At 40.3% G+C, this 26,512-nt stretch overlaps 2 protein-coding genes across 8 annotated transcripts in view; one reads left to right on the top strand and one right to left on the bottom strand.

Moving 5' to 3' along the window:
• Positions 1-96: 96 nt before the first annotated feature.
• Positions 97-20,776, bottom strand: LCMT1 (leucine carboxyl methyltransferase 1). Of its 2 annotated transcripts, none has more exons than XM_026085137.1 (11): positions 20,638-20,776; positions 19,275-19,366; positions 18,545-18,666; positions 17,022-17,098; positions 16,280-16,341; positions 7,950-8,052; positions 5,850-5,970; positions 4,953-5,054; positions 4,472-4,563; positions 2,124-2,221; positions 97-465 (listed from the first exon to the last, which is right to left on the bottom strand). In XM_026085137.1, the coding sequence occupies exons 1-11, from the start codon at positions 20,733-20,735 to the stop codon at positions 443-445; spliced, it is 990 nt and encodes a 329-aa protein (XP_025940922.1). In that variant the 5' UTR covers positions 20,736-20,776; the 3' UTR covers positions 97-442. The 2 variants fall into 2 exon arrangements, with proteins under 2 accessions (XP_025940922.1, XP_025940912.1); XM_026085127.1 differs by having other exon boundaries at positions 2,100-2,221.
• A 566-nt stretch (positions 20,777-21,342) lies between these two features.
• Positions 21,343-26,512, top strand: part of ARHGAP17 (Rho GTPase activating protein 17) — a 51,200-nt gene continuing 46,030 nt past the window's right edge. For all 6 annotated transcript variants that reach the window (XM_026085246.1, XM_026085229.1, XM_026085270.1 and 3 more), the window contains exon 1: positions 21,343-21,493. In XM_026085246.1, coding sequence (XP_025941031.1) covers positions 21,441-21,493 — 53 coding nt within the window. In that variant the 5' untranslated portion in view covers positions 21,343-21,440. The remainder of the gene's footprint in view (positions 21,494-26,512) is intronic.

Genomic DNA, 26,512 nt, shown 5'->3' on the forward strand with positions numbered 1-26,512 from the left:
AAAGAGATATCCAATAATGCAGCTCAGTACTGTTTTCTCACTTTCCTGTCACAAATACATTTTACACATCTACAAGAAGACAAGAGAGGAAAATAATATAATACAAGAACACTTTACTTTGTTTTAAGCTAAGGAAGGTGAGTTTTTAAACAGGAATTACTGACATCTTATAAAAGTCCGTCATTACATATCCAGAAAAGGAAGGAGAGTCTTGCTTCAGAACAGCTGCTCACAATGGGCAAAAAAGATTTATTAAAACTACCAAAAGCCAACAGGAGAGTCAGCATCTGCASCACTGGTCACCTTCTTTCACTGGTGCTGCTTACACAGACGAGCAAACTGAAGTTGGCACATGCAAAGTCCCATCATTTCTTCAATCTTGTCTCCAGCAGAAGGCAGTAGCTGTGGCTTCTCCGCCCATGGCTTTCCTCAAGCAAATATATTAAAATGTGATGCTTGCAAGGCCTATTTGGAAAAGAAAGTAGGAAGGAGGGGGAGAAACAAGTGTTTATTGTTATACTGCCCATGCCTCACTATTATTAGAATAGTTAGGGAAGGAAGGATGCTTTAAGAAATTTATAAAAACTTAAGTGTAAGATTTGGTGGCAGACAAGGAAATTAGGAAGCAAGGTGAATTGTACTTTTTAAATCCATTTTTGATTGCAATGCAACAATGAAGGAGTACTGAAGTTATTCATGGTAGAAGAAACAATACAGAGGCTGTTAGAGGAAGTAACAAGAGAAAGCTGGGGAAAAGTAGCATTACTAAGTGCAGTAAGTTCACACAGGATGAAGAGCAAGCAKTTTAGATTAAAGCATAACCAGGCATTAGACATTTGATTATTTCCTTTGACTTTTGTCTTTTTTGACTTCTAAGATATGCTGCATCATTCAACTTTGGTACACACAACTATCCTAAATACTTCTCTAATCACAGCGAAGTGTAATGCTGGAGACTCCAGGAATATTGACTACTGTGAAGAGGTCAGCTTTTTGGGCTTAGCTCCTCTAGAAATAAGTTCTCTATAACAGTCATCACTTTTAGCCATYACAAATCAAATGAAAATTGTTAATTTCTGCAGCTCAAAACTATAGAAGTTGTAGAATTCAGGTTAGGTGACACCACAAGCTAGCACCTCTGTCACAGCAGCAGCAGCACCACAGCATTGTAGATCTAGCTTTATCARCTGTCAGATGTTCTAGTACTCAGTCTGGCTGAGACAGATGCACAATTTTAGCAAAGATTCCATCCATTCATACTTGGTAAGGAACAGTAAATAAAATTTGTTCTTGAATACTGCTTTGTCAGAAGCAAAGGAGGGRCAGAGAGGGGGAGGAAAAATATAAACTGGCAGCTAGAAAGCTTTCTGGAAACAGTTAAGTCCCTGAAATTGCAGGCAGAAGTAGCAATAAACTGCCTACAACAGTCGTCTTTCTAACTCTTGACAATAATGGCTGCAAACATCCATCCTTTACCCAAACCACAACTCTTGATTTTAATATTTCTTAAACAGCAGCATCATACATGATGCTGCCTAAAGCATTAATCAAGTCTTTGTACCAAAGAAATTCCAGTCTAGGAGAGACAGAATTTTAAGAACAAAAGGAACATTTAAGAGTTAACTCAAGAATTATTTCCCTCCAGGAACAAGTAGCATGGAAAACATCAATCTTTTAGTTAGAAGTAAACAGGGACAGTGCAGAAGGATAAGACTGGGCTAAGTAATATAAATTTTGTTGTTGTTAGGACACTGATTTTATATATTGTATGTCCTTATGGTGCTTCACACACACAGGATTTGTAAACCTTTCAGTTAGCATGGATACTATAAAGCAGGCAGTTAAAGTAACTCATACAGCATCTTTTAGTGTAAAAATCAACTCCCCTGTACTGGACAGGCTTCTAGTTGGGCAATTCAGATGCCTATACAAACCCTCAGAAGGTTGTGGAAGAAACAGCCATGTGTCACTGCCAGGGAGGTGTTCACAGCCCCAACAACAGAGAAGCAGACCCCATTTCTGCTACAGGATATTTCTATCATACATCTAGTGTACATAGTCCCAGTCTTTCCACATAAGTTTTCAACGTGAAGGGTCACCTTCTAGACCTTGGAGAACATTACCCAGATTACTGCTGTCTTTTGAAGCCCAGCAGATGCAGTAGTGCTGCATTAGTTGTTCAAAGAGTTCCTTTTCATCTAGGAATTCAAGTCCTTCTATTCTGTAGGGATAAAATAAAAATTGTGATTTTAAATTGAAGTCTCAGTACAGTTTCATAACATACACATCTTTACTCCAGAGGAGCGGAAGATATGAAACATTAGTAGCGCCAGAGAGTTATCTTTGTAGTAAATGAATACAGGTACATGCCCATAATGAAAATACCACTGCTCCTAGCCTTTGTTGTYGATGTATTAAACTAGTGAGCCACAAGATGTTTTCAGCTTCTAATCCAYGGAATTCTGTGTTCCAGAAATAATTTGCATAACTTCTCATGAATACCCATATTTCTTTTCTAACTCCTTTTACTACATCTATCTGGTCTTGTTGGATTTATGTAGACACAGTAGTATAGCCTAACAGAAGGAGATTAATCTTTAGCAAAGTATAACAGGAACGGTTTAAGATAATACTTTCTCCAGACAATTGCAACAAGTCCGTATCACGTCTTGGAAGAATGGTGGGGCTTTCTTGGTAGACCAGTGCAGCTCCTAACAACTCTCCCACATGAGCTCACGAAGTACAGACCAAATGATACATATAAGGCCCGAGGAATTTTCTCCAAAAATGGTCCCTATCTAGAAATCTTGATACAAGATATTTTAATGCCTTGCACCAAACAAATCATAGTAAACCCTACTTCTCCCAAGCTGTCCTTGCTTTAAAAAGTTTAACCTGGCACATTCCTCCCTCTCTCTAGGTTACTTGAATATCAGAGYGTTTATTTTCCACACTAAACACTTTGAAAGGCTGTGGATCAAGAGAGCAGCTTAGGTGCATCAGTTTGTAAACATACCCACAGAGGTACAAGAGCTGCAAAAGAACTGTGGGTCAAAGATGTTTTATAAATAGAAAGCATTATTTCCCTCATATTAATACTGAAGGACAGAATTTACATAACCTATTTATTGGCATCAGGAACAAGTAGAAGGAGATGAACAGATATAACAGTTTAAAATGCTGCAAAAGAGTACCAACTATGTTTCTCCACAAGTGCCATATGGTAAAATCCCATAGTCATCTCTCCTATTTAAATAACCAGTGATTTTCAGTCTCACCCGTTCAGTTGCATGGTTTGAGAAATCCCCATATGCAAATATTCATTTTGATCAAGGTAAGTTGTTTGACTAATTCAAACTATAGTTAATGGGTGACTCGTAGTGATTTACGCTTCATATTAAATACCTAGGAAGTTACTCATTAAAAACAATCCCCCCCCTTTTTAGTTTTTCTTTAATGCTAAAAAATTAACAAAAAAAATCAATGCAGAATTACTTAACACTCACATGCACAGAAATATTTTATGATAAACCAACAGATGACAATGAAAACAAGGWCTTCATTTGGAAAATGAATTATCACAGGAAGCCTATTTTAATCAGCTTTCATTTGTGTGAAGCAACCATTCGGCCATTCAGCTAAGAAACGCCTCCCTTGGGTAGATCAACATAGTAAAAGCCGAACGTTGAAGGCAATGCTTTGTATCTTCTAATGAAGGCAGGAAATATGATTAATGCCTTTAGTTATACTCTATGTACTAAGCTCTGTCTACAAACTCAGCTCTCTAGCTTATAAACACAATATGAACAGAAGACGCAATCTGTAATGAGACAGTTGCACCGTTGTTGCGCATACCTCTCTCTACCTCTTAACTTAATAGGTCATAGCACTAGATTACTGCCCTGCCTTGGCTAGTTATCTAAATATTCTGCCAAGGAAGAAGGTAAAGAGCAGCAAGATGRGCCATTTTCCACCCACTTGTAGTAAAAAAGCAAATGGGTAAGTAGTGTTACCCAGGCCAGTGAGCCTAGAGCAAACACCTGGMTGTCACTCCCTTGGGGACATGAAAAGCAGCTGCCTGTTCTGAGTATTTTAGTACTCTCCTAGTGCTGTGGAGGCTGGATGTTCACAAGAAACATCTTAGGTACTGTAAAAACTCAACATAGCTTTTCTGTAGCRTCTATCTGCAAACTTCTGTCCCAACCTGCTTTACATCTCACCCAAATAAATCACCACTGCCAATCTACTCCTGTAGCGAGAAAACCTTCTGGATCGTTAATGTTGCTCCAGGCACTATCCTTAAGGTTCTGCAGGAACTTAGGACTCAGCCATGTTCCACCTAGCTAGCCAGCATCTGTACACAGCCTCCCTTCTGATACAGTAGGGGATCCCATACTACTTATCGACATGAATTATGTTAGAAATGGCATCTGAAGATGATTTTTGACTGCAAGCAAGCTATCAGTAATACCTTTTCACATCAGCCTGTGGCAAAAAGCTGTACACTTTCATCATATCAATGGCATGTGCAGTTTCCCAGCCATTTAACAGCAATCGTTCCCTCTGTAAAACAAACAAGCAGCACAGTTTTCAGAGAACTCAAAGAATACCAGAAACCAGTTTTTGCCCCAAGGATTTTGTAGGCCATCTACTTGACCTGTTCATTGAAGAACTGTACAGTCTTCTCTAAGCATCTGCTAACCACTAAGAGTACAGCGGGCTAGATGGAGCTGTGCTCTGATCTAGTGCAGTTCTTGTACAATTACAAAAGCTAGGTGATATCTAGCAACCATGGCATTAATAGCAAGGAATGATCATAATGTGGATGGGAAAGGTTTTCAGTAAATAGCAGCTGCCCCATCCAAAATCTGCTCTCGTCAGTGTTTGGAGCCTTGCAGTTTGCAGACATATTAAATTTAATATCAAACACACCGAGTTCTGTGCCTCTTTACCTGAGAGTCTAAGGATCTGCAGACTTCCACTCCGGCCAGGTTACACTGTCTTCTCTGCAAGTTCTCAATCATGATCTGTCCAAACCGATCTGTCATATTCACCTCAGATAGAGAATGAGACAAAAAGTGTTTCCCCTTTTTGAAAAGAATGTAATCACAGTGGAAAGGGGTAACTTGGTTAAACTCTAATCGCCTATGCTATAAAATGTGCAGGATAACATTAAAGCAAGTTTCATATATTCTCCCACCAGGTCTCATTTCCCACCGCCACAGCCTCCTTAGCTATGTCACTTTTGCAAGGGGACTGCCAGTTTAATGCTTTTAGTGACAATRCCATTTCCTTTATGAACACAGGAACTATGTACTGGGAACTGAAGATTGACTCTGCTTTAGGTTGTCAGCGGCTTGGTTTAGATCTCTAGCAGTGATTTAGAATATGGAAGAYTCTGTTACCAATTCCTAGAGCTACCCAATTCCCCTGAGGTGGTTTTTCACTTCCATACAGAAAAGTTCAGTTCATGCTGCGGTGATTTTTGCTCCACTTTACCCAAGAACTCTAATGCTATAAACTCATATTTAACATTGAGCATCATTTTTTTTACTTTGTCTTATCTAAAACAACATTTTACAGTTTTCTTCATAAACGCATTAAGTCTCAGTTCTTTTAGTTCAAGATGGCCTAGCAATCATCCTTCAGAAAAACTGTATATTCCTTGCATGAATATACATAATGAGCTAACAGTTCTACAAGATAAGACACGTTACCAAAGAACTCCAGCAGAACCATTGCCTATAGAAAAGGATATAGCCTACTCTTATTTTACAGGCAGAACTCCCAATTTCAAAAGCAATTCTTACGACAATAATGCAGCTCTAAAAATGTCATTTTTGTTTTACCTGCTCATAATTTATAAACATTGCCACTGGAAAAGTGCTTGCTGCCCACTTCAAAAGATTTGCAGATTGTTGTGGCGTCATGTAAACCAGCACACATTCTGCTATCAGGAGCGTTGGCAATCTTTAAAACAAAAAACAAGAGAAGTATTTCTAGCAAAACAAAAATCTATGAAGAAYTATTAGCAAGTCATTTCATGTGCCCAAAAATTATTTAAAAAATTCCACACCATTATGAACTAGACATTTAAAGCTGAATTAAATAATTTCATCAAGTGGACTAGAATGGGGTTTTCTGGAGCTGCCAAATTAACCATAGTGAACTCCTATGGTTACAAAACTGCACATTAGGAAACAATTTCCCTTAAGCCAGCCATGCTATGAACACAGAACAATCTGTATCCTATCAGCATCCTCTGAACTCTGATAGCATGAAGAGAAGTATACATTAAAATGCATTTTGGAAAAGAATCGCATCCTATCCACACAGTCAGATCTCTTTTAGACAGCAGTAAAACTATGATAAAGTACAAATACAAAAAAGTGTTTGCTCTTAAAATAAGAACGATAATTAGACAAATTTATTCAAGTATCAGGAAAAAAACGTTATGTATTACRTAGCAAAATACAATCTATAGGTTGCATATTGCCTCTTTCACCCTTCCACAAAAAAATACATGATTAATTTTGCCTAGAATTAAGGTCTTTTAATTGAAAATTGGAAAGAACAGGAAACAAGTAATCGGGAACAGCAATGTAGACAAGCAAGATGAGATTTCAGAAGACGGAAGTGCAAAGATTTAAATGGCAATTTGATGCATTCTGCTTACCCATATGCTCTCTCCCACCCAGACAGATAGCTGCTATTTATATATCTTAGATTTGAAAGGTATGTCCATCATCCACTCTAAAAACTTACACTGCGCCCCTCTCAGACGCTTAAAACTTGAACAATAAAAGCCCAGACAGATTCCAGAGTTAAGTTCTCAGGAGACTCCATAACAATTGTTTTACCAAAAGTCTAGTTTTAAGCAGAGACAATAGAAACTAATTGCAAAGTTAAAACTCTAAAATAATTTAACATAGACAGAATTAGTTTTCATTTTACCAGCTATGCTCCTAGAAATCTTGACTCACCCCCCCCCCCCAAAAACAATAGCGGTGGGGGATGTACACTTATCTAGGCACCATCCAGTCAGCATTAACAAAATGCCATTGAACCAATGAAGATTCCACTCAGGAAAAAGCGCAACTTACGAGTTTTTGATACAAAGGGGGAAATCATCTCTATTTTAGATAGTGATGCTCAAAATGCACTGGATTATAAATAGCCACCCTTCTTTCAATGGAAAGGGGCAGTGACCACAATGGTTTTAGCTTACTTTCCTAAAGGAACAGCTTATGCAATCATGCTYTGTGTATACATACATCTATGCATCCACATTCCCCCCTCTTCTAAACTTTGATTCTATTAGCTAAATTTCAACCAAATTAGACAAAGGGGTAGAAATCTCTAAAAGAGTTAAATTCATGAAATGGAGAAGAAAAACCTTGCCTCTGAGGAGCTCTAAGGCAGAGAATGGCTGCTGTGGGAACTCATCCCCTATGGGACAAAAGACAATTAAAAAGAAAAGAGAAGGCCTTAACAACTGCCTGACCTACAGCAGTAGCTTTAACTTGCAAGGACTAYGTATATCACAGACAAGCAACCACTAGAAACACGTTCACAAAAAAAAAAAACCCACACAAAAGAAAACCCCACAGACTTCATTCATTCCAGCAGTTTAAGACCAAGAAACCCATAGTTCTTTAATGCTTCATCTTTTCAGGAAGATGAAAATGCATTTTGCAGAATGGACTACATAAGAAACACCCTTGTTTCAGGCTTGGACTACCGAGCAGTAACTGCAATAACAGCCTGCTCAGTTCAGTGAGGCTACAGGAGGTGTCTGCACAATTCCTTCTGCTCAAAGGGCTCAGAAAAAGGTAACCATGGAAATAGCATAATGATAACTGGATGCAGATACTGTATGTCCAAGTCTGACTTTCCACAGTCTGCTTCCACAAGCCCCCATCAAAAAAACAAAACAAAAAACACCTTACTGTATATCCAGGTTATGTTTCTTTAGCTTTTCCTCCAGATCTGATGAGAAACGGAGATCTCCTCCTATTATGGAATATCGACTGGAGTCTAGGCTGTGAGAATCTGCAGGTTTAAATTTTGAGAGACTAATGGTTACAAATAAGAGGGACGCTGAAATTACAAAATTGCTTAAAAAGCGAACAAAAAAACCACAAAGACACAGGAGCATAAGAGGTTGAAGTCCATTTGATTTGTTATACCTAGCAATTAACAGCAAACTCTTCTTCTCCAAATATTAGTTACYAGGTTATTATGTTTTATGGATTGTGCTATATTAGCATCAGAATCTGTAACAAGCCTAATCTTTTACTCTGCAGCCACTATAATGCAGATTGGTTATCCCATCTGTTACCATGGTTTCAAGGAATGCAGAGAGAAGAAAAAAGTGTGAGGATCAAAGACTTGGAGGAGAGGTTGTTTGAGAGGGTTTTCTCTATTGTTTTTAGTCTTTTTGGATGACCCAATATATCTATACATACTTCCTTCAATAATTCATGAAAAATTTAAGTTAAGAGTAACAACATATCAAAAATTAACAATACATACAGTTATATATTATATATGGGTATCAAACACAGGTTAGGTGTTCAAAAATTATAATTTAGACTTTTCATATGATCTTGTGATATTACAAATTTGGAATCACAAGTTTAGAAAAGGTATTCCAAGAAGCAAATATACTTCCTTGGCCTACAACAGGCAGCAAGCTCCTGTTAATGCTTTCCAACAAAAAGAAGAAACTAATACTAAAGTCAAAAGGCATTCAGCCATTGACTCTTACTAGCAAAAGCATAAGGAAGCCACTAGCAGCACGAGCATTTTGCTATCAATAGCATTCTGACATGCGGTTGCAGCCAATTCAAATATGTAAGACCAGTCACCATAAAAAGAATTTTAYAAGTATAATATCAAAACCACTTAAATATGTAAAGTTGTCTGGAAATACATCAGATTGCTCTTCCATCCATGCTTTAGCTTTAACTCAAGAGCTGTACTACTGGAGTGAAGTCATGAGGATAGAACACCACATTCATTTTCCCCTCCTACAGCATGACAATCACAAGAAGCAGTAATATAACTAAACAGTGGAAAAATCCCAGAGTGAGAGATTAAAGTGGCCTTGTAGTGGACAGTCAATATATGTCTGCAGTAGCTCTCACTAGCTCTGGCATGGCTCCACCTGGAAYCCCGCAGCACTGCTGCAGACGGCCACAGCTTCTGAACGGCCACGCGGGAGCCGATGTCAAGAGCTGGGCGAAGAGGGAAAGAGAAGCCGAGTGGCTGAAGAGACAGGATGAAAGGGGTTTTCCATTTCAGGAGAAAAAATTGAAAAAGCAATTTGCTAGTGTTTGAAGCACTGCTTAATCTAGAAGATGCAACTCCATCTAGTTTTCAAGTGACCAGCTCCCCAAGCATGTCACTAGCAAGTGCTGGCTTTCTAGCAATACTTCTGAACGGGTACAAAAAAAACCCACAGAATGGTTCATGCAGAAAGTTGTAGGAAGAAAATAAGTTGTGCAGCAAATGATTCAACATTTTGAGTCAAGGTTTTTTCCTATGTACGTGTTCTATAATAGCTATACTACTTCCCACACCCTTCTATTTAAGTTATTATATCAAGGCCATGATAATGGCATCCAAAGGCTGAACAAAGATTGCTTACTGGTACARGCAGAACACCAGAGGCTTTTTTTTTTGGCAGGGGGAGGTGGGGGAAGGAAAGTATTTATATACCGGTTTGCCTGCTGTCCAGATTTATCGACTTGAACATACTAGTATGTTAATTTTGACCAGAAATTAACTGCAAAAAATGTTTAAATGATCCATAATGGAAGCAGCACAAACACTTCACCAGAGATGGAAGTAAATGCCTTTTGCTCACACCATGATGATTTGAGCATTTCTGTCAGTGAAGAGCAGGAAGGAGCAAAAGCTCTCAAATTTTAAGTTAGGAATTCTCTAGAAGCACAGTTTCCATCATAACAGTTCAAATTTCAGCAATCAAAATTATTAACACTGTTTTTTAATCAGCCTGTATACACACATACAAGAAAACAGAAATCTGTTAAGCCTTGATATGGTGGGAGGGGGGACAGCCAGAGAAAGTAATCTGGGTGACCCTCTGTGCTAAGCTGTCTAGCTTGGAAGAGAGTTAAAGAATTGTTTTTGGAGATGTTGGTTGGGGGCAAGAAAAAATAAACAGCCATCCAGCCATAGTTCCAAGTTACCTACTGGAAAAAGCTAGAATAGGTTTAAGGGTGATTTGGCCCAGTGGAAATATTCTTTAAACCTTAAAGCTAAGCACACTTAATGCCTGGGAATTTCTTTAGGATTGCACAGGACTCCCTCACAGCAGAAAGCTGAGGAGGGATGGATTCTCTTCCTTTCTTCAAAAGTCTTTTACTCCAAATGCAATTACTTTACTTCCATTTCCAGTACTTGGCCCACCTGGTTCAGACAGAAAGTACTTGTTCCTCCACACAGCTTCCTGCAAACTTTCCTTGGCCCTCCACCRATGGTGGCTGGCAAACAACCACAGATGAAAATTAAGGCAGAGCTGCATGCATATTACACACAAGCTGATASATGTGTTAAAAATTGTACATTTTAAACATACCTGAGACCATCTCATTAAATATCTCCCTAATTCATATACATCAACATTTATGAACAATATTTCTATCTCAGAGGAAATCCTAGGTAAGAATATGAAATTTCCACAAAGCAATTTTTAAATGCAAGTAGAGGCAAAAGAAAAACAAGCAAGACGACAGAGTTTAAGCCCAGCCTCTTCTAAAATTCCTTSTAAGATTTTCTGCCAGCTTCCATCTTTGGCCTATATATGACAAAATATCCTTTTCTGTATAAAGTCAAAGGGATGAAAAGATCAGGCTTTATTAGGCAAACAACTTCAAATTTTTAAATAGACTGACAACTGCTCCATCACATTTAGATAGCAGAAACTCACTTAATGCAGGGCAAAGAGAGCTGATGATAGCTGGAATCATCGTTGTTCCAAGCTTGGAGGCCAAAAGTCAAAGAAGGCCATAAACACCGCAGAAAATAATGCAATGCTAGCTCGTGGTCTTTGGCATCAATTTCAACTTTATTGCATTGTTTAATGCTCTAAACATGAAAATTTAAAGATATACTTCCATCTTGATGGAGCAGTATTGGTGCAAATGTATTTTACAACATAACCTACCTAGAGAGCCGCTCAAAAAGAAAAAGCAAACTTCAGCTTGGTAGKGCAGCCACATTGTCTTCACTGATTTCTTATTATTAGCAAGTTTCATTTAATGGACTCAATCTCTTTATATTAAAAAAAATTCCTTATTGAAATCTCACTCTTCCAAAGGCATCTCCCACAGTGACGTTCCCCCACACAGGAACCCCATCCCGCTCCACCAGCACTCGGCCCGCTGGCAGGAGCACTGCTGATGCTGCCTTCCGTCCTTGAGCTGGGCCAGAGGACAACACACCCACACTGCACTGACACACAAGGCAGTTCAGCAAGGACCAGGCATAAGGAAAAGCCGTCTGCAAATGGAAAAAGCTTCCCTATTACATGACCACACAGTGAATGTGCACTCTGCTAGAAGAGAAACTGCCCCCAGAAACCAAATTACTTATTTGAAAGGATTTACTTTCTATGAATAACTTTTCTGTCATCTTGCTTATAAGCTCGACTCTCTGGACAGTTTTTAAGTAAATAGGGACACCTTGTTGCAACTCAGGCCAGCTGTCCTAACGCTGGGACAGCCAACTTTGGTGACTTAATCCATTGAAAAATCTCATATTCTAAGCACTAATTCTCCTCCAGAGGCCAGTGTTTCATCATGGCTTTAACAAAGTTGATTAATCCTGATTTTTTTTTTTTTTTTTTTTAGAGCACAGAGCTACATTATAGTTTTCTTTGTGATGCTTAGATCCAGCCTATTCAGTTTTGTACAATGTTTGTCACTTAAATATGTATGAAAAAGAATTTAGAATTACCAGATTCATATTTCATTTGAGAATTACCAGGGAGGGAAGAGGGAAGGAGAGAAAGAAAACCAGCCTCTCCATCTCCTAAACACAAAGACTCCTTTCAGCCTAGGGGCGTACTACCATTATTTAGGCATAATACAAGAGAGAATTTTTTGCTCTGATCATACAAGTGGCGTACTCTCCAYGATTTTTGGCAAGGAAGTAACAATACAAGTGGTTTGAATTTAGATGTCATTACAGTAACTAAATGGTAATAAGTGTTTCTTACAGTTGCCTTTTGACCTCACTGCAATGAAGTTTCCCTTCACAGAAACATGCTAACTGTTATAGCAGCACATGAATGTTCAGTTTTTATGGTGGCCCTCAGGCACTCACTCCCCACATTAATCTGTGTACTGAAGAAGCATTACAGAATCATCAGTGCTTGAAGTACAGTAATACCTCTGCTACAAGAATTCAGAGTTTTCTTTTCTCATGCTATTCCTAGATTAACGTAACACTTTCCTAGACGTTTTCCAACAGAAAGCAGGCAAGATACTATTGATTCAAAGTGCTCTCATTAAGATTTATCCTAAGGTATCTTTGGCAGCTTTACAACTGGTCCATACAACCTRTTCTGTAGGCTCTCAGTCATAACACAGTACTGGTTTCACTCAGACTGTTTGCAACTACAACAGAGCAAGGGTATATACCAAAATACAAAGAAATTCAGTCTGTCYTGTAAGTACAGGATCCTCCCCAATGCAAGGCATGCAAGTCACCAAGACATCAACATTTCTGACCTCTTTATTAGGTCACAAGCAAGTTTGGAAATGCAGAAAGAAGGAAGTTAAGTAACCAACTCCCAAAGCTGGACATGCCAGAGCCAGAAAGTGTGGATTCCTAAGTGGCACAGAAAGGCAATGTTCAGGGAAATGTAATTTGCACCTGCAAAGTAGCAAAGGTGGAGTACTATCTTCCTGACACTAGTGATTTCATTGTAAATCAGACAACATCACTGAACTTTGAAAACAATTTAACTTGATATTGCCACAGCAATGTCAAATCACTGCATGACTCCACTGCTCTTCCCTGGAGAGCTAACATTCCCAATGAAACGACAAAGCTGTTCAATGGCAAGTGTCATCTTGCTGCATTTAAGGGCAAAGAGTCCACAAATACCTGTACTTGAATTGCAAGCCATGCTGTCATTTCTTTCTCTAAAGGGCAAGGAGAAAGCAGATGTTGCCCTGAAGCCAAGAAAGTTGTCTTTTAGCACTAGTTCCCTGAAATRAAGCCATTTAGCATGAGAGGAAAAGCAGTAAGAGAACAAGAATCATGTCAAGGGATGTTATATCAACTCAAGCAACAAATTCCGAAGTACATRCACAGATTATTCCTAATATACAAGAGACAGTGTGGAACAGATTTAGGATAAAAAAAGACAAGAATGAGTAACATTGCACTATCCTCTGGAARCGCTGCTTCATTATGCCATATTACAATCCCTGTGACAGTTAGCATTCCCAGAAGTTTGACATTAAAACTATTCTAACAGCTGTATCAGGTCATACCAAAGATCCACCTAGTATAGCATCCTAATTCTCAAAGGCCAACAGCAGCTATCTAGGGAAAAGAAAAGAAAGGGCAAGCATGTGCTACCATCGGTGACATCTGTTTTCTAATTTTTTCCTAAGAATTCTAAAATTTGATTTGGATTTCTGGACCATTACCGAGTAGCAAGCTGATGCTTTTATGTATCTATTATAATCCCCCAATCTTGTATCTGGGCAGCAATAARCAGCCAGCAGCCTATCATTTCACACATAAGGCACACAATTTTTCACCCCCTGCATATCACTTCATCCACATGGAATTAATCACCAAGTCACTAGTTTAGTAAGATTCTTCTACATTTCTTTACCACTCTGAAGAGCTTGGTATTGCCAACAAGCTGCCACCTCCATTTTCCTAATCATTTCTTAGTTCCGAACAACATATCTCTGCACACAGATCTCCATCCCCCTCCACAATGAAAATTAACCATGTATGTCTACCTTTCATTCCCATTTCTTTATCCATGTGAGCGCCATTGCTTTCCCCCCACCCCAACAGCAGCTTAATTTCTTTGGGAACCTTTGGTGACAGACTCAGTCAAAAGACTTTCAGAAATTCAAGTACTGTATTAACTGGATGTCTTTGTCCAAAACGTCTGTTGATTCCTACAGAGAACTCCCAATAGGTTTGTGAGGCATAACTTACCTTTACAAAAGCCATGTTGACTCTCTCAATACATTATATTATTCATGTGTTCCACTAAGTCTGTCTGTTAGAGTTTCTACTAATTTGTCCAGTAGAGACATCAGTCCTACTGGCTTGTAGTTCCCTGGATTTCTCCTGGAGCCCATTTGAGTCAGTCGCCACCTTCCAGTTCTCAGGTACTAAGACAGTTTTAAAATGAGAGGGTATATACCAGTTAGTAGTTGAGCTATTTCATTGTCAAGTTCCTTTAGAACTCTAAGAAATCTCTAGGACCACACAATATTCATCTGACCGTTCAATTTGTCTATTTATTCCACAGCCTCTTCTACTGGCCCTTCCTTATGAGGCTGTTCCATTGATATGTCCTTCAAAGAGGGATTCCAACATGGAATTCACTCAAACTCATCTGTGGTTAAGTGCCAGTTAAAACTAGCATTCTGCAACAGATTTCCACCATCTCCAAATATTTGAACATTATGCTGTATGCCAACAATCTCAGTGTGGTGGGACCCATGCAGCCTGGCTGGGGTAAAATTGCTACTCTAAAGCTTTTAAAACCCAGCACTGAAAAAGAACAAGCAAATCACTTTAGAGAAATAACCCACTCCAATACATACAACAATGACATAATAATTGCAGCTGACTGCTATCACTTGTTAATTAGTAGCTTTCAGTTGCAATACACTGCTTGCAACTTGATAACTTTGCTGTTCTTCTGCTGTACTAGACGGATCTAAGCTGTTCAATAACACAAATACTATTAATCACCTCTAACAGACCTTGTATTAATGACTTTTTAGAATGCTTATGCTGAATATCTCATTGTATCATACTGTCATAGTAAGCTCTCTTACCTGGAACACCGTGGTACTTAGAAACCCTTTTTCTGAGATGGGTCATTGGGTTTTCAACTTTTGAGACCTAAATTAGCAATGGAGAGTTCTGCCATTCAAATGGCATGTACAAGGTTGGTAAGTTAAGGATAAGACCCTTTAATACACAGCAATAAAATGTGCATAATATGCGTAAACATGCACAATCTAATCAGCATGTAGCAGAACTTTGGTCCAAGCTCAAGCACTAAGAGAGTCTTGGGGTAAAGCTCACCTACATCTGGCCGCTGGCAGTACGGGCACACCTTCTCACTCTTTGTAGAGGCAGCCTTTCCAAGCCCTCTAGACCCTTAGATAGGATTGTGCATACAAAAAGCACCAATAAAATTAATCATATCAGGAAACACAAGACCACCCTAGCTCTGTTTTAGGGCTACATCTGCTAACACAAATTAGTTGGTATCTTAGATGCAGATAATTACTGTTCCTCCTGAAGGGTCCAAAACAGCTACTACAGTGCAATATCTTCTATTCAGGCACTGAGAACACTACTGAGCAGAACACAGTTGTTTCACAAAGAGGTTTTTAAATTATAATCTTGACACAAAAACAATAATCCAGTAAGCCAAGACAGAGTACTACCAAACCACAGCTACTAAGCATAACATCCTCACTTGAAAACTATTTGGGATAATTGGTACCTTGCTGCAGGCAGGAGTATTTCTGATAGTTTGTAAAGGTGCCCTCATGAAAGCAAAACTTCCAAAACTAAAGTTTGGAGTATAAAATGTTAAGAAGTGGCACTGACTTCTGAGAATGGACTGTGCAGACTGTATTTCTACTGTGAAGACTCTGCTAAATATAAAGACTTGTGCTCTTAGAAAAAAAGACTGGTAAAAACAATAGATTTTTTTAAATCAAGTATACATGATCCTCAGTAGCATTTTTCCTTTTCTGTGACAGAGAAGAAAACACAAGTTAAACTACATGAGAGAAAAAAAAAAATTGGGGGGGCAGAACAAAATCCCTTAAAGAGAAAACATTTCTAATACGACACAGAAGCAAAAGGACAAGATACTAAAAGAAGAAAAAAGCCTTTTCTTTCCCAAATCTCTGTCCACACAGTGCTTCAAAATTAAAAGCCTGCCCACATAGCAGAACAAAGTGATCAGAAAAGTTTTTAAAGTGCTGCAGCACATTGCTGTCTTATTTTTAAGATGACTCACCTATTAGAAGAGACTCCCCTGAATGGGATTCCATAATTGGTTTTGACAGGGGAGGTTTTGATCTGTGGGAAGAAGGAAAAAGCATCTTTGAGCATTTAAGATTGTTTAACTGTGTGCTTAAATATATATACATATACGGACAAGAGAATATGTCTGCCATCTACTGGAAATAAAAATATTTGCAAGTTAGACTTAGTAATGYAGTTGCCTTTTATAAGTGAGGATACAACAAATCTGCCCTCCCTTGCCCCTCTCCCCCAAAAGGAAGTCATCAAACAAAAACCCAGTGACTTAAGCTTTGAGCTAATATCTCAAGAGAAATCCAGACCCTCTCTGCAGGTGTTTTCCATAAGCCTTAACTTATTCACTGAAACAGAATATTCAAATAAAGTATCAGTTATCCTCTCCCTATTTCAACATGCAAGTCTGGGAATTTACTGCCCTCTTTAGTAGTAAAAGAAGCAGATTTAATCGCCTCTAATCTTGATGCTTCCCCTATCCCTTATAATTTTCTCACTCAAAACTAAAGCCTGCTTTCCCCTCCGCTAAAGCTTCCACATAACTTCTCCAATCTGGAACAGCAGCTGGACAGTTTCATGCATGACTTGCCTGCATAATCAAAGCTTTATTCCAAATCCTAGAGCATGAATTGTTTCTCAGAAGGGAGATGTAATAATTAACATCCATAGCTTGTAATTCATGACATTCTGCTGAATTAAATCCAGTCTCATATAATACTTACTTGATATTATGTATTTTTCTTGCAACTATCATTGGAAAATCCACTTCAAAATATTTTCTAGGGAGAAGATTTTCATCCTGAGAAATGGAGTAAGAGTTTAGCATTAGGGACATTCAAGTTTCTCTTGCACATGAGAAAAAAAACATGCCTTTATGCTCCAAGAAGTTTTGGGTTCATTTATTTCAGCATTCCTAATAATAGTTAGTATACCTTAATGTCTCCCAGCTTAAAAAAATAAAAGTCAAGAGATATTAATATGTCCCCTAAGCATCAAGAAAAACTTAACTTCTTATGCTATGTGGCAGTCCTAGACATGAGATCACTGAAACATAAGTTCCAACAATATACTATCAGGATTTAAAAGAGCACAGTAACTGGAAACAATTACTACATTTTACCATGCATCTCCAGTATACTCTACAAAATGAGTGAGGAACAGTTTGCACAGGTTTACACAGAAAGCGACTAAATTCTACAACTCGTCATCAAATTGACAGCCGGACTACAAGAACATCAGTATTTCTCTATTACAAACAAGTGGAAAATCCCTTCATTTCATACTGGCATGCATGGTTTGACACCCTGATAGATAAGCTGTGCCAAGTCTCTCCCTGCGCTGCAATCCTTTTATGATGAACATGTACTGCAAGTTCCAGCTTGTCAATCTAATGCATTTCTGAACAGGAGTTTAAATCAGTAGTCAGAACACTGAAGTGTAAGATTAACTGGGTCCCATCTTCTTTACCTTAATCATAGTATATCTGCTATTTACAACAAAAAGAAAGAGGTGGAATTAAGGGCCCCGCTAACTTTTAAAATCTCAGTTGCAGGAATTTTAATAAAACTGTGTACTGACATAGTTTTCATAGAAATGTAGGTAAGGGGAAAATTTCATGTCTCAAAAAAATTAATTATCTATTTCCCTTCCACTGACTGTAACATAATGATTTGTGACCAAGGAAAATGAAACTAGCTTCTCTGGACTTTCTTCCAGAAATAAATTGACAAAAGTATATGCTTACGAGAAGCTAAGATGCTTTAGAGATGGATTTACTCAGAATGATAACAACATTCTGGAATTATAGTCTGTCTGAATTATTGTGAATTACAAAGCAATAACTCACAAACTGGTAAATAGGGCACGTACAACCCTGTACATTGGCACCTCATTTCTGTTTTAATAATATAAGATTTAAAAAGTGAGATCCTAAACTTCAGAGGATACCAATATGTGATGTTCAAACTCTGTTCCTGGAAGTCCACTAGAGGTCACCTTCATGTCACACTCTTGGTAAAAGCCGGTGAAAACAACATCTCACCCTGCACTGCAATTTAAAGATACCTAAACAAATTCTAAGCAAGCTGAGGCAAAGTTCAGCCTGGACAGTCTGCCACACTACTTGGGCTAGCTGCACGTGTCCACATTGTACTACAGAATACAGCACAGACAAGCCCTCAGAGAAGAGTGTTTCAGAGGGCTGCACAAATCTCCATCTGGGATCATTACTCTCAGCTATCATTACCTTTAATCTCCAGAACAGAGTATCCATGCCAGCACCAAGATTAACAATTTGACAGTTGCATTCTGTCTTCTTTAGGAAAGCCTTAAGCAGATAACTGACTCCATGAACACGAGCATAATAGCCTGTTGAAAAAAGTTTAATTTTTAAAATTATTATTTTAGCATAATATTGACTGATTAAGACACACTGAGATTTTTACGTAACTTTGTAAACTCCTTATCTATCAAAAAAGGTGTTTCCTTGGAAGAATAATACACTCTAAGATATCTAAGGTTGTTGTTTTTAATTACTAACAAAATCTGACGCACTGAAAAAATGTGGTTCCTTGGGTAAATAAAGTTTTAGTCGAGTTTCACCTTGACTAGACCAGATTAATTCTAGGCAGTGTGGACACTTAAATCTTGCAGAGGCCAGAGCTGGCATATACCCTGCTGTCCTGGGTCAAATCAACAGTTTTGGTTGCTTTGTAGAGATTACTGTCCATTAATTGAGAAACAGAGACACTCCATTCAGAAGGCTGAGAGCAAAGGACAAGGTTTTTGATTAAAAGGATAATATTTAAAAGAGCAGATACAGTACGTAATTGCCAGCGTGAGAGTATTTCTATCATTCTTTTACACACTTCCTACATTCCATAATATCTGGTACGTGGAAGCTTTGTCAGCTGCTCTTCAAGACTTTTTAGGAATACATTTGCATTATCTTCATCCACATTCACATGCCAACTTGCCTCTATTGATTTCAGGCGCTTTTCTTTCTTTGGCTTGCCTCACAAAATACTGGATGTAAGGGTCCTTCCAGTAGCCAACACTTACAGCAAATCTGACAAGTGGAGGGAAAAAAAATAGGAGAAGAATTATGAAATAAGGCCATCAGGATTTACTCAAAGATATACAAACTGAAAAGGTCACTCTCTGACCTGTGTCTGTATATGGCCAAGATTTTAAAACCCTGCAGAACACGCGGAACTATTTCAATTCAGAAGTTATAAACACTCTGGTTAAAATGCTGGCTGTTGCCATATTAAACAAGCACCTTTTTAATAGCCTCTGCACTATTTGGGGAACTTGCACAGGTGTCTTCACCACAATATCAAATATTTCCTTCTTGAGGACCCAGCCAACAGAGGAACTGTCTGTCTAAAGTGCCTTAGACCGTAGATGAAGTGTGTTTTACTTCTACACATCATGACTCTATGAACTGTTGCCACTTATCCCAGAGCTTCCAGATATCACTTTAACACAAACAATAATGCTATTCTAAAAGAAAATACTAGTTTTACAACCAATTTGAAAAGGTTATCACTCAAAAAAAAATACATTATTGCTATACTGAAAACAAGGGAAGGGATAAAAAACCAGCAATGACAGAAATTAAATTCTTGCCCATGTATAACAGGGCAACAAAATTCATCAGCCCCCCACTCAAGCTTACATGCTCCAGAAAAGATAATGCAAAGAATTCTGAAAAACAACAAAAAGCTTTTCCTGAGATAGGACATTATTGAAATATCAGATTTCCACCACAACTGTAATTCTCAACGGAGGCAGTTTTATAACTAAATTCTAAACTGAAAATAAGATAGCTGATTAATAAGAGGGCTTGAAAAGTTTATGTCAAATGAGAGGGCTGAAGCTATTAGATTCAGAGAAAGATAACTTCATAGCAAACACTCAACAGTCTTCTCAGGTGAGAAATGCTCATGACATTTTGAAGTTTATTTTTCTAAACACCATTTCTTTTATACAGCTTTAACGTATTTGTTTCCGACCAGAAGGCCTTCAGAGCCATTCGGTCACCAAGGCCCGCCCTCACCCTTGACGAGTAAAACTGGCAAAAGCGACCAAAGAAGCCGCTGCACCTTCCCCAGGTGCGACACACGGGTAAAGCGGGGAGGCTTTTTGCCCTTTCCAAGCCGGTCCAGCGGGGCCGCCCCACGTTTCGCCTCCCCCAGCGGGGCCCAGGCGCGTCCCGCCCCGCGCTGCCTCCCCTCGCCCCCGCCAGCGCCCGGGGCCACCGGAGCGGCCCAGCCCGGCCCGCCCCAGAGGGCGGCAGCCCCGCCCCGCCTCCTGCTCCCCTCGGGCCGCCGCTACCGTTTGCAGACGGACGCGTCCTCGCAGGTGCCCCGGACCGCCTCGTCCGCCTCGTCGAGGCCGGCGGCGGGGAGGTGGTCGCGGGCAGCGGCCGCCATGGAAGGCGCGGGCGACGGGAGCGCCAGGGCGCGCGCCAGCCGCGGCGGCCCGCCCCCGCCACCTCCCATTGGGCGGCGCCCGCACGGCGGCCCCGCGGAGCTCGGCGGCGCGCCGCCGCGGTTGGCCCACGGCCTTGTCAGTTTCCGCCACAGCCAACAGGAGAGCGCGATACGCACCGCCCCACCCAGGAAGAGTCGCCGCGTCGCGCGGCATGTCGGGAACGACAGTCCGGGCGGTTGCTAGGTGATACCACCTCGAGGCCCGCCCGCCGCAGGCCGCGCGGAGGGAGCGCACATGGGGGATAACGCCCGGGGTGGGGGCACACAGGGCAGTTTCCTCACGCAGCCTCAGGCCCAGACGCCGCTCCCGAGGCCGCTGGCAGAGTCCCCCCGCTCCTAGGCAAGGGCGGGGGCCGGCGCGCCTGCTTTTATCGACCGCAGGGCGCAGGGGGGAGGAGGTGTGAGGGGTGGGGCCCGCATCCGGGCCGCGGGGGCGGGACTTCCGGGTTCCCCCCCTCGCGGGATGTGGATGTCCCCCGGCGGCGTCGGGTGGGCGTGGCCGGAAGCGGTGTCGTGTTCCGGCGTGGGCGGGTTCCGGCGTGGGCGGGGCGCCGCGGCAGGGAGGAGGCCGGGGCGGTCGCGGAGCTCCCGCACGGTTCGTGGTGTCGGTGCCCGGCGGGAGGCCGGGCAGGTGCGGCCGCCGCCATGAAGAAGCAGTTCAACCGTATGAAGCAGCTGGCCAACCAGACCGTGGGCAGGTGGGCGCCGGCGGAACGGGGCCTGCGGGCGGCTCGGGGGCCTCGGTGTCGCCGTGGGCGCGGGCGGCCTCCGCCCCCCTGGGCCGGGGGCAGCGCCCGGCTCCGCTCCGCTTCTCCGCTCCCGGTGGGGGAGGGGGAGGCCGCTCGGGAGGGGCCGGGACCGGGGAAACCTCCGTGTTTTCGGCTCCGTGCAGCGGGCTTCGGGGAGGCTGTTTGCAGGAATTTTACGTGAGCTCAGAAAGTACCTGGAAAAAGGATGGAGGGGAAAAAAAAAAAAAGAAATCTTGTACTGTTAGTGAGCAATAAAAGTGCTAGTAAGAAGCCTCCGGTCCTCGGAGTTTTGCAGCTGGGGAAGGGACTGGTGCTCCCGTGTCGGTAGCTGCCCTGGCTCGCGTCTCGCGTAGCGTTTTGTGTCGGTCTGTCGGGCTTTCTCCACTTGCGTGAAGTTCTCCACGCTTTCTTTTAGCTTATTCGAGCAACTCCTCGGCTTCTAAGACTCGCTAATGTAGTGTTAAAGAGAACAGAGCATGTAGGTACTTGAGCTGTTGTTCTTCAGTAGCGCTTTCTGTGTGCTGCTGTAAAAGCGCAAGTAGTTTGTGTGGTTCGTTATTTAAGGTATATGTCATGTAAATTGTTTAACATTGTAAAAGTAGAAAGCAAAAATTCTGTTTGGGTTAGTGGAGTATTTGTAATGGTGATAAAATGAAATTAAGGAGAATGTGGTGGTAGTGCAGTTCTTCAGATGATAAACTTGGCTGCCCTGAGTTCTTACAGAACTATTTGCATTTACACTTCCCGTCTGGTTTTTCTGTAGCTTTCATTTCCTCTGTTAGTATGCTTTACTGAGTTATTCTGATCTATTTCTCTATTGTTTTCACATTTCTTAAGAGGACTTCACAGAGTACCTCCTCTGTGGCTTAACTTTAGCAAAAAAAAAAAAACCCCAAACCAACTAGTAAGTCTTGTACAAAGTTCTTTAGCCTGATTATATTGAAACAAAGTTATATACAGGAGTAACCAAGTGCATCTCTGTGTGTGCTAAAAAGGCAAATATAACTTTACTATGTTTATAATAGAGTTCTATAAAATTTGCCCTGGAAATTGCTTTCTGCTTCTAGTGAAAATTTAGTCTGAAATAGACTATACTTTCATGGCCTCCATTCCTATAACTCATGTGCTATGTTTATTATTTTTGAGTCCTCCTTTCATATAAAACAGGTAAAATGCGTCAGCTAATAGTGGCTAAGTAGCAGGTTGTAATAGGGCGCTTATTTTGCTGTCAAAGAGTGTAACTTCCAAACCAATCCTCTGTTCTTTCTTTCTCATTCTGTATAGAGGTTGTCTAGATGCAAAAATTAACAGATTTTTTGATTATGGGAGTGCTGTTCCCTGTTGGTATGACTTCTGGTCCCATAGCTCCAAATCTGAAATGGAATTTCTAGTAACCTGCGTTCTACTAGGATAAACATCTTGAGCTACTTCCCACATAAGAGGAAAAATAGGAATTAAATCTTGAGAACTGCATATATGTAGGGTTGGAAGCAGAAGTTACAACTTTCGTAATGACCTTTGACTAAATGCAGCTGGAAATCTGTTTTTATTACTAGGAGTCCAGTGGAAGGTCTGGCTATCAAAACTGTTTCACAATTGAGATTCTCAGGGTGTGGTTGTCTGTGTGCATGATTACTGTTCATGTTTCTTTGCCAGGTAGTCTGCTGCTGCATTAACAGCATGTGCTTAGAACAGTGAAGTTCTCTGCTTTTAATAAAGTACAGACAAGTACAAGTAATTGTTTTTCATTTAAAAACACTTTAAAATGACACTGGCTCATTTGTTTTGATAGTTTTGACATTAATAGTTACTTTAAATTCAACTTAAACTTTGTTTCTCTGTATCCTGTTTTAGTCAGCATGAAATACAAGTGCATCCTTATTGTCTCTAACTTTGCTTATAAAGTATTTTTTAATAGTAAGCTCCCCTAAGAGTGTTCAGCTAATAGTATGGATTCTTTACCCAAGAACATAAAACCTTTTTTTTTTTAATTGCACAGAAGTGAGAAGACTGTGAAGAGGGAGGAGAATTCTCAAGTTTTGACCAGTGCTTGTTGCCTTTTTTGCATATAAATTGCATCCTCATGCTTGTAAAGTGCTTTAAATTAACCAAATTGCTCCTGTGGTGGTTTATTTGCTGTAGTCTTACTGTTAACAAAATGTATTTCTTATTCTTTCGTTGCTAACCAAAATATTTGTGCCTTTCCAAGTTAAGGAAAAAACCTTATGTAATTGAAATCAGTTTTATCTCTGTAAATCTAACTAATTGTAATGAAACCCAAGAAAATTAGTTTATTTATATGGTTTGGGGATGGCAGGGAAAGAAACAAAACTCAGGAGGTTTGTTTTGGGTTTTGCCATGTATGATCACGCATATGTATAAGAACTATAAAAATAGAAATTTGGTGAAGATACTAAGTTTTTCAAAGTGCAGTGTATTCATGTGTGCAGTCAAGCATCATTTTTTTCCCCCAAATGTATTTTTCTTTAATTTTTTGGTTAGTGCATCATCACAACTCTTATACCTAACTCTCAAGCTAGATGGTTGTCTGTAAAGAGGTTGAAGTAGTTCTGATGCGTGAAATGAATCATTTGCATTAGATGTTCACTCGGATACAAACAATACTTCAAATGGTAATGTTAATTTTTTCAAGGCTCAAAGTGCACAATATAGTGAAGGCTTTCATTTTCTGAGGTCAGAAATAATCTCTGGAAATGCTGCAGCATCTCTCTTCCTCTGGTTGAGGAGACCAGTAGGATGTCTTAGCCCTGCAGTATCGAATCAAGAAATGGAGCAGCAGGAAGAAAACTGTGCTGCTTCAGTTTTAGTGTTAGCAAACTTGAAAAATGCTTTGTTTCATTTGATGAATGCATTCAAATTGTCAACAGGGTCATTCTGAGCTTTATTTCCCAAGAGGGAAGAGGGGAGCATGGCACTGTGAGGCCAACAAGTCTTGCCTGTGCATTGATGATGTATGTGCTATAAGTTTGTTCTCATTAATGAAGGGGTGTTTAAAACAGGTAAGGATTTATCCCGTTGAGCTTGCCGTATGCATGAATGAGATTACAGTCAGACTCCTAAGTCTGGCATGACTGGTCTATAGCTAGTACTACAAATGTGTGGCTCAAAATCAGAGGAGAAATAACTCTTTAGCATGCAATATAAGAAATAAAAAAAAGATGGGCAGGAGCTTCGTTAAGGCCAAGGAATGGCATACATGGGAAGTCCAAGTCTGCGGGGATAGAGGATATGGAATTATGAAATATGCCTAAGAGACTAATTAGAGGGGAACAGCGGAGTGGAGCAGGATTCCATGATAATTAGACATGGTGTTAAATATTCTGCAGCTATTATCTTGTGGAGGTTGTTGGACTTCTCAAACTAGAGAAGTATTCATCTGCTATTGAGTACTTTTTTCCTTTTTTTTTGTATTTGACAGTTTTCCTGTAAATGATGCAGCTGTGCAAACAAGCAGTTCTACTGAAGGGAACAACTCAAGCTCTGGTTAACCCATAAAGTAAAATATCAATTAATTGCCCATAAAATTCTGAAGGAAAGGGGCAATTAAACAATTTATTTAGACTTTCATTGAAAAGTGATAATTCAAAGCAGTAGCCCCCCTAATTTCATCGGCTGATGTTAGCTAACAGTTGCTTCAGAGAGGCTGTTTAAGTCTGTCCTAGGTAACTGTAAAACAGCCTCTTGATTGGAAAGTAGCTTCAGAACTCTTTTAGAGGCAGTTTTATTTAGAATAACTGAGTTACCAAATTATTAATCTCAGTGTGATAATGGTGGTTTTCATTACCCATGTCATAGATCTTTTCAAGAACTTTGCAGGAATCATAAAACTCTTTTTAATAACATAATTGTAATAATGGAATTGATTAATATCTTCCTATTTATACTTGCTGCTTTAGGACACATATAATATGTTAGATAATATTCCAGATTTATACATTCTGTCTCAGACTCAGATTCTATGTTGTTATTAAAATTGAGCACAGAGCTGAGCCAGCTGGCTAAAGGCTGTCTCCCGTAGTAGTTTTCCTGTTAACGACCTAAGAATGCAGTAGAGTGTCCGTGGTCCGAAACGCTCTGGATCACCAGGCCAGAATATGGGAACCTGTGTCTTTGCTCACAGCCTGGAGCTGTACACTGGATACCACTGGGTAGAACAAGGTGTCTGTCCGTACCTAAACCAATTTAAGAAAAACCTCTGAAAGTTTCCATACAACACTTTTTATTTCTGTCTTATTTGTTTTGCTGCTTTTCTACCAGGTAGTTGTTGAGCTCAAGAGTGAACTGGGGCAAGATTATATACAATGAAGGTTGTTTCTCTCTCTCCCCCCCCCCCCACCTTAATTTCTGGAGGCTAACCCTGGGACTTTCAAGCTGTTCCCCACTTGCTTGTGCTGGAGTTTTGGCCATAGCTTGAACTGCAGTTAGATCTGAGCTGGTTCTTTGTGTGTGATTAGCTGTGTATCTGCCATGATCAGGATGTCAGTTTTCTGTGCTGCACTGGTTCAGCTCATGGCGAATCAGTGATTCCTGGCAAGCCGTGCCTCTGTTCCCCTGCGGCCCTCAGCCTTGCGGCTTGTCATTTGCTTCCTGTTGCATGTGAGATGCTTCATGCATCGTTTCCAGGTGGCCTATGATTCATTAAAAGGTATGTGCTGAGATTACTTTCATTGGAATGTAAATATTCGTTCCTCTAAAACTGAATTTTGTTTGGAGCACCAGGGCTCTGTCTTGCCCATTGAGAACAGCTCTTCTGTTCCACGCGCACATTTCAGGTCTGTCTCATCTGGGTAGGATACTCTGTGAAATGAAAATCATCGAATCCAATTTGGTACATGCTGTGTCTCGCTGATTTGAAGAGCTGAGGTATTACCTTCCTATCATGTTTGTACCTTTGCTTGGGACACTTCATAATCAGACACTGATTCTAAAATGTCAGCTGTGTTTTAG

This window comes from Apteryx rowi, unplaced genomic scaffold, assembly GCF_003343035.1.
Source record: "Apteryx rowi isolate R43461 unplaced genomic scaffold, aptRow1 scaffold_119, whole genome shotgun sequence".
NCBI lineage: Eukaryota > Metazoa > Chordata > Aves > Apterygiformes > Apterygidae > Apteryx > Apteryx rowi.

Excerpts from the sequence above, each read along its gene's own strand:
- LCMT1 (XM_026085127.1), bottom strand. The coding sequence starts at position 20,735 with ATGGCGGCCGCTGCCCGCGACCACCTCCCCGCCGCCGGCCTCGACGAG. Across the intron at positions 17,099-18,544 it reads CTCTGTTCTGGAGATTAAAG|GATGAAAATCTTCTCCCTAG; the intron begins GTAATGATAGCT and ends TCCATTTCTCAG. Across the intron at positions 466-2,099 it reads TGTTCTCCAAGGTCTAGAAG|GCCTTGCAAGCATCACATTT; the intron begins GTGACCCTTCAC and ends TTTTCCAAATAG.